At 54.6% G+C, this 15,624-nt stretch overlaps 1 protein-coding gene across 1 annotated transcript; it reads left to right on the top strand.

Moving 5' to 3' along the window:
* Nucleotides 1–596: 596 nt before the first annotated feature.
* On the top strand, nucleotides 597–3,496 carry LOC135292688 (serine/threonine-protein kinase pim-1-like). Its single transcript, XM_064406792.1, has 7 exons — nucleotides 597–614; nucleotides 686–787; nucleotides 901–951; nucleotides 1,156–1,522; nucleotides 2,159–2,335; nucleotides 2,584–2,733; nucleotides 3,371–3,496. Exons 1-6 carry the CDS (start codon nucleotides 597–599, stop codon nucleotides 2,688–2,690), a joined length of 822 nt encoding a protein of 273 aa, XP_064262862.1. The 3' UTR covers nucleotides 2,691–2,733; nucleotides 3,371–3,496.
* The last annotated feature ends 12,128 nt before the right edge of the window (nucleotides 3,497–15,624 follow it).

The following is a 15,624-nucleotide window of genomic DNA, read 5'->3' as shown; positions in this document are numbered from 1 at the left end:
AACGGACAAACGGACACGGGGACAAACGGCCCCGGAGCTTCAGTTGCAGCAGCAGCAGCAGCAGCAGCGGCAGCAGCAGCGGCAGCAGAAACTTGAGAGTCTCTTCTCCTCTCCCTCTCCCGCTGCCCCGTACCTCTCCCGCTCTCCCTTTCCCGGTCTCCCCTCCTCTCCCCGCCTCCCTCTCCCCGTGCCGGGCCGGGCCATGCCCCCGGCCCGCCCCCGGCCCCGGGCGGGGCTGCCCCGTGCCCGCCCCCGCCCGTCCCGCCGCCGCCTGGCCTCAGCCCGGCTCTGGCCGTGCTGGCGCTGGCGCTGCTGGGCGGGGATCTGTGCCTGGGGCTGGGGCGGCATCGCCGGCTTTTGGCTCCGCCTGGCCCGACCCCGGCCCCGGCCCCGACCCCGACCCCGACGCAGGGTCCAGTCCCGGCCCCGGCCCCGGCCCCGGCCCCGGCTCCTCCCGGGGCCCGCGGAGGACACAGGCGGCGTTGCCTCTCCCGCCGCCTCCGCTGCGGCTTGCCCGGCCCGAGCTCCGCCGCTCGGCAGCGCAGCCGCCGGCCCCGAGCCTCCCGTGTCGCGTTCCAAAGAGCGAACGCCGGGGGATGGCCGGGCCGGGGCGGGTGAGGGGCGCTCGGGGGCCGTTGCTGGCCCCGGGCCGAGCGCTGACAGCCGCGTCCCGCCCGCAGGGAAGGCGCAGGAGGCCCTGCAGCAGCGCTACCGCCTGGGTTCCCTGCTGGGGCGCGGCGGATTCGGCAGCGTCTGGTCGGGGACGCGGCTCTCGGACGGCGCCCCGGTGAGCGGCGGGGCCGGCGGCGGGCGCAGGAGGAGGGGGCGCAGGAGGAGGAGGAGGATGGGGCTGGGCAGGGCGGGCACTGAGCTCAGCCCGCTGCTCCCCTTGGCTTGCAGGTCGCCATCAAAAGGGTGCCACGGAATCGCATCCGGCACTGGAGCGAGCTGGTGAGTGAGCCGGGACAGCGGGAGAAGCCGGGCCGTGCCGGGCGGGGATGAGCCGAGCCCAGGCAGGGTGGAATCCGCCAGGACGTCTCGAGGGGGAGCGGGCGTGGGGCCAGCGCAGGGCGCAGAGCATCCCGGACTGGCTGAGGGGTTGCCCAGCCCTGGCCCGGCATTGGCGCAACTGATGGCATCGTGCTCCTCCCGCAGCCGGACGGCACCAGCGCTCCCCTGGAGGTTGTGCTGCAGGACAAGGTGTCCACTGGCTTCCCCGGTGTCGTCCAGCTGCTGGAGTGGCTTCAGCTCCCCAGCGACATTGTCATGGTGCTGGAGCGGCCAGAGCAGTCTCAGGACCTCCTGCATTTCATTCAAGCACGGGGGTTCCTGCGCGAGGAGGTGGCGCGGCCGCTGTTCCGCCAGGTGCTGGAGGCCGTGCGGCACTGCACCAGCTGCGGGGTCCTCCACAGGGATATCAAACCAGAGAACATCCTGGTTGACCTGGCCACCGGGCAGGCTAAGCTGATCGACTTTGGCTGTGGCACCTACCTGCAAGACACAGCCTACACTCACTTTGCAGGTGAGCCTACACAGGGCTGTGCTCCCGCTCCTGGCATCTCACGGCCCAACATCTCACAGCCCAAGCTGGGTGTGGCAGTGGGGATTCTCCCTTTTGCTGCCACTCAGGGGACTGAATCTGCAGCTGAGTTGCTTTAGAGCAGGGCTGGGTGGGGAGCCATCTTCCAGCCCTGCTGGCAGCCTTTGCCCACCATTCTGCCCAGGACTGGGGCTGGGCTGGGGCAGCCAGCCTGACAAAAACAGCCGTGGGTGGGGGTAGCAGAGAGGGAGGTCGGAACCTGTTTTGTGTGCAGGCAAGAGGAAGGGCTTGGACTGCTCCACTTGCCCTGTTTGTCTTGCCTTTATAATATGTTTGGGGCAATGCAGGCAGGGAGAATGAGGGCATGGTTTTTCCCCAGCACGCAGTGGGTATTTCCTTTGCATGTCATAGTCAGGCCTAGCCAGGGCTTCCACTGTCCCCTTCCCACACCAGAGGCTTCTTTTGCAATCCCAAGTTTGTACACCAGTCCCAGGTGCTGGTGAGAGGACAGTGGTCACCCTGTGTGCCACTGATGCAGCCCTCGCCCGCCCAGGGATGCTGGGGCCAGGCTCTGGGAGCAGCAGCATCCCCCTGATGAACTCCATCTGTATTCCACAGGAACACCATCATACAGCCCCCCGGAATGGACCCGCTTTGGCTGGTACCATGGCGAGCCAGCTACCATCTGGTCCCTGGGCATCCTGCTGCACGAGATGGTCTGTGGGAAGATGCCTTTCAGGAGGGGCTGGAACTTCAGCTGGGGCCAGCTCTCACTGCCACAACGGCTCTCTCCAGGTGGATCCTCATCTCTGGGCATGGGTGCAATACCAGTGCTGGGAGACAGCAGCGGGCTCGGGAGCATCCCACTCTGGCAGCTGCTGAGGAGGTGGCACATGTCCTGCTCTCCCCCAAAACCAAGAATTGATGGGAAAGTTCAGGCCCAGCTCTGAGCACATCCAGCATGGCCTGGGCATGGCAATAGTGGGGCAAAGCCATCAGGAGCCTTCTCCAACTGACGGGCATTTTCTGGTTTCTCTCCCCAGAGTGCCAAAATCTGATTGGGTGGTGTTTATCCATGCACTCCTTGGCCAGACCCTCATTAGAAGAGGTGTTCTGTCATCCTTGGATGCAGGATATTCCTCTGCCATAGAAGAAGGGAGAGAGCCACAGGCACACTTTGATCCAGGGCCCTAGTAAGTTACAGCTGCACACATGCCTTGGCAATGAGAAGCAAAGGAACCCAGCCTGTGTCACTGCACCAGGGTCATGGGATGGGAACACGCAGCCCTTGTGCTGGAGCTGAGCTGCTCTGCCCAGCCCTGGCGGCTGTCATCCAAGCAGGTTTTGCTTGTCCTGGTTCCCTGACAGCTGGGGCCCTGGGCAGAGCCCTGACAGCCTGGTCTCACCCCAGGGAAGAAGAAGGAGCTCCCAGACAAGCTGTACCAGGAGTGGGGCTGCCAACAGCCCCCAGCACCCACCGTGCCCCGGGCTGGGGCTGGGGCTGGGGCAGCCAGCCCAACACAAACCCCCATGGTGGGAGCAGAGGTGGGACTCCAGAACCTGTGCAGGGGCTGCTTTGCTGTGCAGGCAAGGAAGGGCTTGGGCTGCTCCACTGCCCTTGTTTGCTTTGGGATCACTGTTATTTTGGGGGGCAGTGCAGAGGGAAAGAGAGAAAGTGTGGACCTCCCTCACCCATGGCTGGATTTTTCCCTAGCATGTAGGGGTTGGGCCTTCCTCAAGGCCCTGACAGAGCTAAGAGTTTTGACCTTTCTTCTTCTTTTCCCTTTTTGTCTCTAACCTCTTTTCAACAATTTGTTTGTTTTTTTCTAGAGGAAGCTGAATTCTAGGTGGTCCAGTCTGGATTGGGAAGTGCTTGGGACCAGCTGCGGCATGGATGGGCCGTGCCCTTGGAGCAGGCTGAGGACATCGTTTGGGACCAGCTTTTCTTCCAGCCGTGGATGGCGTGAGGTGGGTGCCCGTCTGCTTGGCAGGGTGGGATCAGAGCTTTTGGGAGATGGCAGCGAGCACAGGAGCATCCTGCTCTGGGCAGCTGCTGAGCAGGTGGATGTGCCATGGCTGGCTGCAGGCTGGGCACATGTCCTGCCCTCCTGCCCTGCTCCCAAAGGCAGCACTGATGGGCAGCTCTGGGCACAGCTCTGGGCACAGCCCGCACGGCCTGGGCACTGCGGGCAGCTGGGATTAGAGGACAGGTGCCCTCAGCTGACGGGCAGTTTCTGCTTTCTCTCCTTGCAGCCAGGCTCTGCAGATGCTGAGGCTGCTCTGGGCTCTGCCAGGGCTCTGCTGGAGCTCAGCACCGGGCCAGAATCAGCCAAAGAAGAAATGGTGTCACCTGCAGCACAGACTTGCTTGAGCTTTTGGCAACACAGCTCAAGTTTGCAGCGTGGACACCTCCAATGGAAAACATGACACCTCCCAAAAATTAAAATTGTTCAGTACCTTCTGAAATCAAATCAATCTGGGATGACTCCAAAAGACATTTTTCAGCTTGCTCAAGATGTAGCTCAGCCCTTCTCTGAACAGTTCTCTCCCCCACCTGCCTTTTACTTCTCAACTGCTCCCTTTTTTCCCCCAGTGAATTCCCAGCCCATTGCAGTCTCCTTTACTTGCTGGCCTTCCGTGTTGCCCCTGACCACAAGGAAGGCCAAGCCCCAGGTTTAGGGACTCATGCTGTCACTGGCTGAGGAGCAGCAATGTCTCAGAGGTCCAGTGGGATTTTAGTGTCATTCAGAGCCACTCTCCAGCCCTCAGCTCTCCTCACTGCTGAGTTCCCACTCCCTTTTCTTCATCCTTGCAGCAGGATGAGCTCTGTGAATCCCCTTGAGCCTCCCCACTCTTCCCAGCCCACGCAGCCACCTCAGTGAGGCTGAAGCTGAAGCTTCTCTGTCTCCTCTGGCACACCAGTCCAGTCCCCTGTGTGGGGAGCCCCAGCCCCAGAGCACAGCACACAGCAGTGCAGTCCGGGCTGGAGCAGCTGCCCTGCAGCCCTGGCTTGGCTGTTTGTGGCAGCTGAATGCTCCCTGTTTCCAGCTGTCCCTGCAGGATGGCCCCAGGGCAGAGCCCAGCCGGGCTCCCACTGCACCCCTGGAGCTTGGGGCAGACAGTGCTCCCAGAGCTGAGGTTCATGGGGAGCACCCGGAGCTGTGCCTCGCACTCAGTGCTGGCAAGTGTTGTGTTCTCATCTCCTGCAGCCTGAGGGGAAAACAACCTGTGCTGCCAGGCCAGCACTGCCCCTCTGGGCAGGGACAAGGCTGAAGGGCTTTCCCATTCCAGAGGAGCTGGTACTGAGCCCTGGCAGGGCTGAAGCTGGGTCTGGCCTGCTGTCCGGGACTCGCTGCCCACCAACCGCCCCCACCCACAGTGCTCCATCCTCCAGAGACAGAAGGGTCTGTGTGTGCCAGGGACTCTTGGATGTCTCTGTACCCAGGGACAGAAGGGTCTGTGTGTGCCAGGGCTCTTGGATGTCTCTGTATCCATGGACACAAGGGTCTGTGTGTGCCAGGGGCTCTTGGATGTCTGTGCATCCATGGACAAAAGGGTCTGTGTGTGCCAGGGGCTCTTGGATGTCTCTGTATCCATGGACAGAAGGCTCTGTGTGTGCCAGGGTTTCATAATGTCTCTGTATCCAGGGACAGAAGGGTCTGTGTGTGCCAGGGTTTCCATAACGTCTCTGTATCCATGGACAGAAGGGTCTGTGTGTGCCAGGGGCTCTTGGGTGTCTCTGTATCCAGGGACAGAAGGGTCTGTGTGTGCCTGGGTTTCCATAATGTCTCTGTATCCATGGGTATGGGAGAACATGGACAGTGAAAGTGTCAGTCACGTTGCTTGCACACTCCTTCCTTTGTGTACAAGACACATCCATGCACACCCCCTCATATTGGTATATTAATAGGATAGGGATGGATAGAGACTTCGCACAGAGCTCCAACTTTGGCATAACTCACCCTTTAGCCAGAGACCAGGGGATTTTTTCCCCAGCTCTGTGGGAGAAGATGTCCAAGAGCTGAAGGAGCAGCATTCAGAAGCAGTTTCAGGATTTCCAGGTAGGAAGTGGAGCTCACAACCATCCATATAACTTGCCATATTCATTGGGATGGGCTGCTGCTTCTTTAGGAATATGGCCCAATGCAGACATGAGATTTGGAAAAATCCCAGCTCTCTGTGGGTTTGTGCAAAAGGGGGAGCAGCACAAACACTTTGTGCCTGCCTGGGCGACACAAGGTCCAAGGAGGTTTGGTGGCAGAGGGTGACCTGGGCTGGTGGCAGGCAAAGTTCCATACCATGACATCTCAGAGTGGCACAGGACAAAGGTCCAAGTACCCCCAACCCCACTGATGAAGTCCTTAGAGTGCTGCACATCCTCTAGGAAAAGCTGCTGTCAGACAATCCACTGGGATTTATAACTTTCATTTGCAACACTTTAAATCCAAATTTCCAACTGCAATATTTTTACACTCCAGACACAGTAATGCATAAATGCATAATAGATCTTTCAATTTCCTATTGATTCAATCACAATTTAGAATAACATAATATTGCAAACAAAACCCTGAATGTTTTAAAAAAGGGGTGCCCACGTCAGTAAGATGAATCCATGCCATCAGAACATTTACAGAGTAACTGATTTCTCTTCTTAAAAAGATCAGTTGCCTCTTAATCCAAAGTTACCAAGGATTTTCACTACACATTTGTTTTTTGGTTTTATCTTTCATATTTTTTCTTTTCTTTTTTGTCCAGTGTTTTTAACAGAGAACTCGTCCTACAAAAGAAATGTACAGCAAAATGAGATACATTTCTGATAAACAATGAAAACGTAGGCTCCTCCTCTGTTTCCTTTTCTATGGATACCCTGAAGAAAAAAATCTAGCAGATATGAGCAGAGGTGTGAAGTGTTTCATTTGGACTGAGCTGGAGTTCAGCACTGCTGACATCCTGATCCAGTCAAGAGCTGCAGAATTCTGTTGCACATCTTGAACCCTGTGTTTGCTGGCACAGCACCCTCAGTGCCGATGCAGCAATGCACATGAATAACTCTGTTATTCCCTCTCAGAATTTGGGCTCTGCCCCAGCACGAGGTGCTGCAGCCCTTTGCTCCTGGTTCCCGTGTGGAGCAGCTCCCTTCCCGCTGGCTGAGCTGCTCTGGCAGAGCCCAGCAGCTCCTGGCCCTGCAGGGCTGAGGCTTTTCCCCACTGCTGGGCACAGACTGATGGAGCAGCACTGCTGAACACGGTCACACCCAGAGGCACCAGGAGCAGCTACCTTTGGCCACCTGGGGCTCCAAGGCCCAAACTCTGAGCAGCCAGGGCTGGCAGAGACTCGCAGGCTCCCTGGTGGCTGTGCTGCCTCACTTGTGCCCAGCCCAGCTCTGCCTGGGGCAGAGGGAGAACAAGGGGCAGCTCCCTCCCAGCCCAGCCCAGGGACCCCTCCAGCCCCAGGGCTTGGGGCACTGTCAGCACCTGCTGCTCCAGCCACCGCTCCTGCTGGCCCTGACAGCAACACCCAAACTGGGGCTGATCCCGAGGGAGCAGCAGCAGGGCCTGGATCTGATCCCTGACTCTGGGACACGGCTGGACAAATGACCCCACAGCAGCAGCAGCAGCACATGGAGCTGACTTTCAATGTCGCCTTAACTTTTTAAGATTTTCTAAGTGTTCTGATGTTTGCATTCTTGTACCAAACTTTCTCACACACTTTCTGTAAACAACTTATTGTTTTGCATTCTTTTATGGAGGAGGAGAAACTTGATGGACTGTTTGTTTGTCCTCGGAGAGGTGGCGCTTTCATCCTCCAATACACTGTCATGTTTGGAAATCTATAAATGTTGGAGTAAATAAATAAACCTGCCCTTTTCCCTGCCTTGAGACCAACAGCGTCTCTGCATCGTGTTGTCTTGTGTCCTATCGTGACATTTCAGCACAGCCCCTGCCACTCTTCCCTCCTGTGTGCAGCGGTGTCACAGCAGCCTGAGGCACCTGAGAGCCCCCAGTGCCAGCAGGGACTTGAGATGACAGCCCTGGGCTCCTGGAGGTTGTGCAAGGAACAGAGCTGGGAACTCCCTGGCCATGGGGAGCTTCCAGATGGAAGAGGCTGCTGTGCCCAGGCAGCTCCAAGGCCACAGCAAGGAGGGTCTCGACCACTGGATCTGTGCCAGTCCCACAATCCTGGGCAGCAGCCACCGAGCCCTGGGGGAAGAGAGGGCACAGCAAGAGGGACAAAGCCAAGCAAGGTCAGATACTGGAGAGAGCCAGAGCTGGGAGCAGGAATAGCTGCTTCACTGCACTCTTGGAGAAAGCTCTTGGCTGGTTCACAGCACTGAAAGCCATGAAGGACACAGAGGAGGCCTCACCAAACAATGCTCCTGTTTCCACACCCTCCCCTCCCTGTGTCCCAGAAGGAATTGGATGGACTGTGTTTTTCTCTCCAAGTCGTCTCGTTCAGCATGAGCAGCTTAGCACCAGGAGCTGAAGGAGCTGAAGCCTCAGGCCACAAGAGTTGAGCAAGAGGAGACTTTCTGAGCAAATGAGTGCTGCTAACCTGGACCTAACTGAATTCAGCAGATAGAATCCTGGAATCACAGAATCCTTTCTGTTGGAAAAGACCTCTGAGCTCATCCAGTCCAGCCGGTCACCCAGCAGTGCCAAGCCCAGCACTAAACCATGACCCTGAAGTGCCAAGGCCTGAACAGCAGGCCCTGAGCCAAAGGTGGCCTCTGGATGAACCTTTCAACCAAAGGTTATCTTTGTATCTGCTCATTAATGAAATATGCATGGTCATTAGCACTGTGATAGATGTAGCTGACACATGTATTGATCTTTTTGTATTTGCAAGCCAGACAGGGCCATGAAATCTGACATCTGGCCTTGTTTGGGGCTGAAGGATCAAAGTCAGCTCCCTTGGTTCCTCCTTGAGCCCTGGCCAGGCTTTGGGAGGAACCCAAGAGCAGGATGAAACCAGATATTCCCGCACTAGAAGTGCTGTCAGTTTGTTCATTCAGCACTGTCAGAGCTGGGCCCTCTCACAGCGAGGTTGGAGCCTCACCTGTGGCTGGAGGCAGCTGCAGGAATTCCCAGTGTCCAGGAGTGACTCTGCAGCCCTTGGCTGGGACAGCTTCCCCCGCTGCTGTGTGGATCTGGGGTATGGTGAAGTCTGAGGGTAACAGGTGCTGGATCTTCCTTAATCACTGCTGCAATCTTTGGTTCTGTTGATTGGCTGCATTGCTGAGCTGCTCCTTTTGGGATCCTTTGCTGCTTTGAGCTGCAGTAAATGACACTGATTCCTTCAGTTGGAGTCTGTGTCTTTGGTGCTGACCCTGCCCACTGGTAAAACAAAACTGGCACAGTCGGGCCAGATGACAAGAAAATGTCATTTTTAAATGTAAATGTGAGGAATCGGTCCCATCAGAAATTCCCAGATGGGAAGCCCTTCATTGGAGTTGGCTGGCTCTGGAGTGGGCTGAGGTCAGAGCAGATGTGAGCAGTGGGGCAGCTGGTTAAAAGAAGCTGAACCCCTGGATGTCTTAAAATTCATCCAAAAATTGCATATGGAAAAAGGAAAAAAACTTGCGTTTTTGGAAGACAAGGGTGAATTTTGTTAATGACACATTGGAAACAGCACTAACTGAAGGAAAAACTGTTGTTGGAACACTCCCACATGGAGTGACAGAAGAAGGTTTCAATCTTGAGCTCAGGTTTGTTTGTGCAAGTGATATAATAATAATAATTATATATAAACAATAATCTATATTTATATCTGTATAATTAAAAATTGATAATGTGAAATAAGGCTGACAATAATTTGTCAGCTTTGGCTGCTCACTGTAAACACTAAATACCCTAGAGAAAAGGACTGGCCAAGACCCAAATGTCAGTGGTAAACTTTGTGAATTGTGTGTAATGAATAAAGGAGGAAGGGATGAAATTGGCATTTTTTTATAGGATTTGTTTATACTGTGATGCGGAATGCTTTGTCTGTTACTGTAAAAAATACAGTGATTAAGACTGCTGGGTTTTTCATATCCCAGACCACCTACAAGCTGCAGCATTGGTTGAATGGGTGAAGGTTTGTTAAAAGAGCAGTTGACAAAATGAGGAGATGGGAACCTGTCCCCATGGAGACCCCATCTCCCAGATGTGCTCCATGCCCTTAACAATGGCCCACTGGGGAAATGGAATCCCCTGGCTGTGCACGGCTGCCCCCAATTTACATTAACAAGCTAAATTGATTATTAGAAGAAGTAAGAAATGATGCTGTGAAAATATCCAATAGTACTTCCTGTGAGCTCCAACAAACACAAATGGGGCTCTGCAGAACCACACAGCCTTGGATTATCTGCTTGCTGGCCAGGGAGGAACCTGGGCTATTGTAGGACAGGAATGTTGCAGGGATGTTTATCAGTGCTGGGTTTGAGGTCCAGCAATCAGGGATCTCCTTGATAGAAAGATCAGGAGAAGAGTGGCAGAAAGAAGAAAATTCTTCCTGGTGGGATTGGCTCCCAAATTGGAGGCTGCTGTGAAATGCATTCATGGCAGTCACTGTGATCATTGCGGTGTGAGCACTTGGTGTGTTATGGTTCCATGTTAGAGTTGTTGTGACACCTTGTGCTGGAAATGGAGTACTGAGATTTGTCTAAAAAGAGACACAGTCTCAAGAAAAAGTGGGCTGTAATAAAGAACATAGAGAATAACAACTAATTAGGGCTGTTTTAGTCAGACCCTGCCTGACTGAAGCCTCAACAACAGGCCCCGAGCCAAAGCTGACCTTTAGATAAACCTTCCAACCAAATGTTATATTTGTATCTGCTCGTTAATGAGTCATTATTAGCAATATGATTTCTGTATGTGTTCATTGGTGAAACATGGATTTACCTTTCTGTGTTTGGAAACTGGACAAGGCCCCATCTGGCTTTGTTTGGGGCTGTGGGATCAAAGTCACCTCCCTTGGTTCCTCCTTGAGCCGTGGCCAGGCTTTGGAAGAAGCCAAAGAGGAGAATTAAACCAGTTATTCCCACGCTAGCACTGATGTCAGCTTGTTTGTCTAACAGTGTAAAAGCTGTGGCCTCTCACAGTGAGGTTGGAGCCTCACTGGCTGCAAAGGTGGAGGCACCTGCAGGAATTCCCAGTGTCCAGGAGTGGCTCTCCAGTCTGTGGCTGTGAAAGGGTTAAAAGCACTGTGCCCAGGCATACTTGGGCAAGAATAAGAGACATTGCACCCAGTATGGACGCTTGCAAAAATTCAGCCACAAGCTAAAGACACAGGATGAAACTTCGCAAGAAATAGGGAACAAAACTGGCAGAAATGAAGGGCAGAGCTTGCTAAAACCAGTGAGGAAATTGCTGAAACAGCCAACAAGAGACTGTGCATGCCTAGAGGAGAAAGGTGAAAAGGGCACCGTGATGAAGACGTCCATCCTTCATCAGAAGACCCCTGAGGAAGACGCAGAGCCTTCCTCAGTGCCACCACCAGTGTGCACTGCACCTGTGCCTTGTGTATGCTAATGATTGTAATGAGTACTGAGAAATCCTTTATATAACCTCACCTTTTCTGAGGAGAAATATGAATATGCATAGAGTGTAACTGTATATTGTAATCTGCTGCCTGCCTGTGTGCGCTGTTAGGAGGAGATATCCCTGCACACCCAGCAGGCTGAATAAAGCAAATCCCCTCCTTGGGCTTTGTCTGGGAAGTGTCTCTTGGCCCAATCTGGGGCCATTCACGTCCATGGGGTTCTGTCAAGTCACAGTGGAACCTTGGTGCCCTGTTGTTGCACAGCCTCACAATGCTCTCCTGCTGCCATGAGGTCCCTCCCTCGGTGACACACTGCAGCCCTGGTTCCATGAGGGGCTCTTGGCTTCCATGGTGCCGGCCTTTTTCACACCTGAGCCTTGCTTCCATGGGTTCCATGGACTGCCAGGGGCCCTCTGCATTCCACGGGGCCCAGCTAGATCACAGCAGAGCCTGGCTTTCATCAGGTTCTGATACCTGTTCTGCCAGCTGACAGGGGTGATTTAAAGAACACAGAAACCAATGGGAAGAATGGTCTTATTTTACTGTGAGTGTTAAGGCAACACAAAAGTTAAATTATGCATTCAATAAAACTACCTGCAGGGCATCTTGGGCTGCAAAGGCACTGATCTGTCACAGGCACTGACGGGGGCTCCACGATGACATCGCAGGAGTCCCCAGGCTGCCAAAGAGCCGGGATGTCCCAGACACTCCCAGGGGTTCCTGTCATGGGCACAGTGGGAGCCTCAGGCAAAAGCTTTATTTCTTTATTACAGAAAATCCTGCTGGGTTATGAGATGGAGGAATGACATCCAACAGCCACCATGGATCCTCAAATCCCTGCAGGGTCCCCAGACTTCCAGAATTCCTTTTAAGAGAGGAGACTGGGATCAGCTGGATCCAATCCTAGCCCCAGAATTTGTCAAAGGTGTAGAGACTGCACAGGTGGAATTAAACCTTAATGCAATTTGTCCCATACAATTAATGATGGAATACCAGATATATTTTTATACATATGGCTCTGATTGATTCTGATCATGATTAGAAGAAAGAACTTAACCACGGTTATTTACTTCACAGTACAGGACCTATAACAATTATTAGAATATTCTGCTTTAGGAAGCAGTTTTGGAGTCAACAGGGCCTGGCTGGAGTTGTTGGAGCCCATTGCAGGCAGAGCCTCCTGCTCCAGCAGGAACTGCCTTTCCTGTGCCAGGAGCAGGGCAGGTCCCGCTGCAGGAAAAGCCCCAGGCCAGCCCCAGCACAGGGAAGGGCTCGGGCACAAGGGCAGAGTGCCGTGCTGGGAGCTGTGCCAGGCAGAGCCTGAGGCACCAAAGGCACCTTGGCAGCAGCAGCTGCTTGCAGGCCATGGCCAGAAGCCTCCCTTGGCAGCCCGGCCTGGTGGCCAGCACTGCAGAGCTGCTGCCTCAGGGCTCATTTCTGCCTGGGCTCTGAAAAGCCACTTCTGCTCCAGGAGCCGGCCTGGGAAGCCATTGGCCCCAGCACCTTGGGGACAAGATATGAATGACAAAACTCTTCATGCCAGCAGAGACAAGGCAGGGGCAGAGGAAAGGGGAGAGCCAGGCCCAGGGGACAGGGCTGCCATGGTGATGGCTGAGAGGTCACTGCCCCTGCAGCAGCCTGGCTGCCCTCAGCAGACATTCTGTCCAGAAGTTTTGTGAGGGCACCCAGCACATCAGAGAACCCACACAACAGGAATTCTGTGCTTGGGGATGAGGGGGTTTCACTGGGTCAGGTTGCACAAAGCTCCTGCTCTTGGACAATTCCGAGGATGAGGCATCTACTTCTCTGGAAAAACAGTTGCAGTTTTGTGCCACTGTCATAATTTTAAAATATTTCCTCCTTTTAACAAATGTAAATCCACCCTCATTTATTTCAGAGATATTGAGCCTTGTTCTGTCACTGCAAGATTTGGGAGAAAATACCTTTGACCACTATTTTTCCATTTTCACAGACCTTGGAGAGGACCCAAAAATCTCCCAAGATGTGGTTTGGAGGCCTCATCACATAACCAGCAGGGAGAGGCTGATGGCTCTGGGCTCAGTGGTGTTGAGACTGAGGACAGAACAGGAGCAGCCCAAAAGGGATTGAAGGGTGGTTTCAGAGAGGCTGGAGTTTTTCTTCATTGTATAAAACAGCCAGAGAAAGAAATAATGGCACCAAGGGTGTGGAGTGTCCCTACCCCAGGAGGCAGGGATTCTACCCAGAGAGCCACCATCGGGCAAGGGGTGTGATTTAAAGAAGATTCCCACTCTCCACCCTGTGGGGTGTGCCCTTTCAAGCCCAGGAAAAGATACTCCACCCCATCTGGTCAATAAGGAATGGCCTCACAATGTTCTTCCTTTTCTGTACCCTCATTGGTTTATGTTCTACTGCAATGTCTCCAGCTTACATTTTTTCCTTGATTGTCCTCCTTGATCCACCCCTTTGCAGTCCCCTGCTCCTCCTGCTATTGGACTCCAACCCTAAACTTCACCCCTAAACCCATGACCCCACCCCCTTAATTTCTTTTCTTGGGCTCTGGCACAATAAAGAATCCTGGGTAGTGCTAAACCAAGAGCCATCCTGTTGCCTTCCTTTCCCTGTTGGTCATCGGTGCCTGCCTGAGGTCTGAGACTCCGGGGCCCGGAGGAGTTGTTGCACTGCTTACTGCAGCAGAACCCAAGTGCAGCTGGGGAAGCCCAGACTGGACACCAGGAGAAAGGAATTCCCTCGCCAGTGCAGGGCTGTGGTACAACACATCCCCCAGAAGGAGCCTGGAGCAGCCCAAGGCTTTGTGTGGCAGGCAGAGGCAGGCAGGAGGCAGAGCTGTCAGCAAAGGAAGGGGCCAGCCAGGTGGGGCAGCGGGGGATGAGGACAGCCTGCAGGGACAGAGGCCAGGGCAGGGACACCGTAGGACAGCCTGGGCTGCACAGGGCACAGGGATGGGCAGCAGCTGCAAGGCCCTGACAGAGCCACCTTGGGCAGCACTTTGGCCATGGCAGACACAAAGAGCAGCAAAGCCCCAGAGGGTGATTAAAGTCCTGGTGCTGTGTCTGTGCTGCTGAGCTGGGCCGGGCTCCTGGCCCAGAGGCAGCTCCTGGCAAGGGCAGCGCTGCAGAGAGACAGCTCTGGCCAGGAGCAGCTCCTGGGCACAGCCCAGCAGGGCTGGGGCACTGCCAGGGCAGCTCAGGGACACCAGCAGGGCACAGGCAGAGCTGACAGGGCTCAGCAGTGGCAGGGGCTGGGGGATGTCCCAGAGGGGGCTGTGTCACAGCAGCACCTCTGTGGCTGTGTCATGGAGGCACAGAGCAGCTGTGATGTCAGAAAGGGGCTGTGTGACAGCACAGAGTGCAATGTGTGAGGTCACAGATTGGGCTATGACACCACAGAGTTTGTTGTGTGAGGTCACTGGGCAGCCACAGCATCACAGAGGGGATTCTCTGTGACATCACAGAGCAGGCTGTGACATCATGGCATGGCTGTATGACATCATAAAACAGGCTGTGATGTCAAAGTGTGTGCTGTGACATTACAGAGTGGCAGTATGACATCACAGAGAGGGTTTTGTGACATCACTGAGGGTGTTGTGACATCACAGAACTGTCTGTGACATCATAGAGTAGGGTGTGAGGCCATGGAGCAGAGTCTGCCGTCATGGAGGGTGGCTCTGTGACATAAGAGAGTGGGTTGTGACATCACCAGGTGATGGAGCAACATCATAGAGCCAGGTGTGCAATCACAGAACAGACTGTGACATCACAGGGTGACTTTGTGACATCACCAAATCTTCTGTGACATCACAGAGCAGCTTTATGATATCACAGACTGATATCCCAGCACTGGCCCTGTGATATCATGAAGGGGTTTTGTGACATCACAGAGCAGCTGTGTGTGTCATCACTGAGTTGCCAGTGATTTCATAGAGTAGGCTCTGTGACATCATAGCTGGACATCATAGAATGGGTTCTGCCATCACGGGGTATCTGTGTCACATCACAGAGGGGTTGTGACATCATAGAATGGCTGTGTGACATCCAGGATAGGTTGTGTGATATCACAACATTATCTGTGACATCATAATGAGGGCTGTGACACCACAAATGGGCTGTGTGACATCACTGGGGTTTTGTGACATCACAATGGGCTGTGTGACATCACAGGGGCTTTGTGACATCACAGGGAATGTGTGACATCACAATGGGACTGTGTGATGTCACAGGGGGTTGTGTGACATCACAGGGGCTGTGTGAGTCACTGGGGAGGTCACTCTGCCCCAGCCCCCCTCACAGCTCCCCCAGAGCAGTCCAAGGCTGCTCGTGCACAGCGGGGTCCCCTGTCCTCCCGGGTCCCCCCGCCCCTGGTGCCGCAGCCTCCCCCAGAGGATGTTCCATGAGATCGACCCCAGAGCCTGACACGGGGACGGGGGGCCGGGGCTGTGGGAGGTGGGACAGGGGGACAGTGACCCCCCGGCTGTTTCCCTGTGTCCCCCAGGGCCAGAGCCTGGGCCAGGGCTCCTTCACCCTGTTACGAACGAGGGCTTGAGAACGCTGAAAAAATCCCTG

The sequence above is a fragment of the Passer domesticus genome, unplaced genomic scaffold (genome assembly GCF_036417665.1).
Source record: "Passer domesticus isolate bPasDom1 unplaced genomic scaffold, bPasDom1.hap1 HAP1_SCAFFOLD_44, whole genome shotgun sequence".
NCBI lineage: Eukaryota > Metazoa > Chordata > Aves > Passeriformes > Passeridae > Passer > Passer domesticus.
The sequence above is the reverse complement of the archived record's forward strand: the minus strand, read 5'-3'. Positions and strand labels throughout refer to the sequence as shown.

Excerpts from the sequence above, each read along its gene's own strand:
- LOC135292688 (XM_064406792.1), top strand. Across the intron at positions 952-1,155 it reads TCCGGCACTGGAGCGAGCTG|CCGGACGGCACCAGCGCTCC; the intron begins GTGAGTGAGCCG and ends CTCCTCCCGCAG. Across the intron at positions 1,523-2,158 it reads AGCCTACACTCACTTTGCAG|GAACACCATCATACAGCCCC; the intron begins GTGAGCCTACAC and ends TGTATTCCACAG.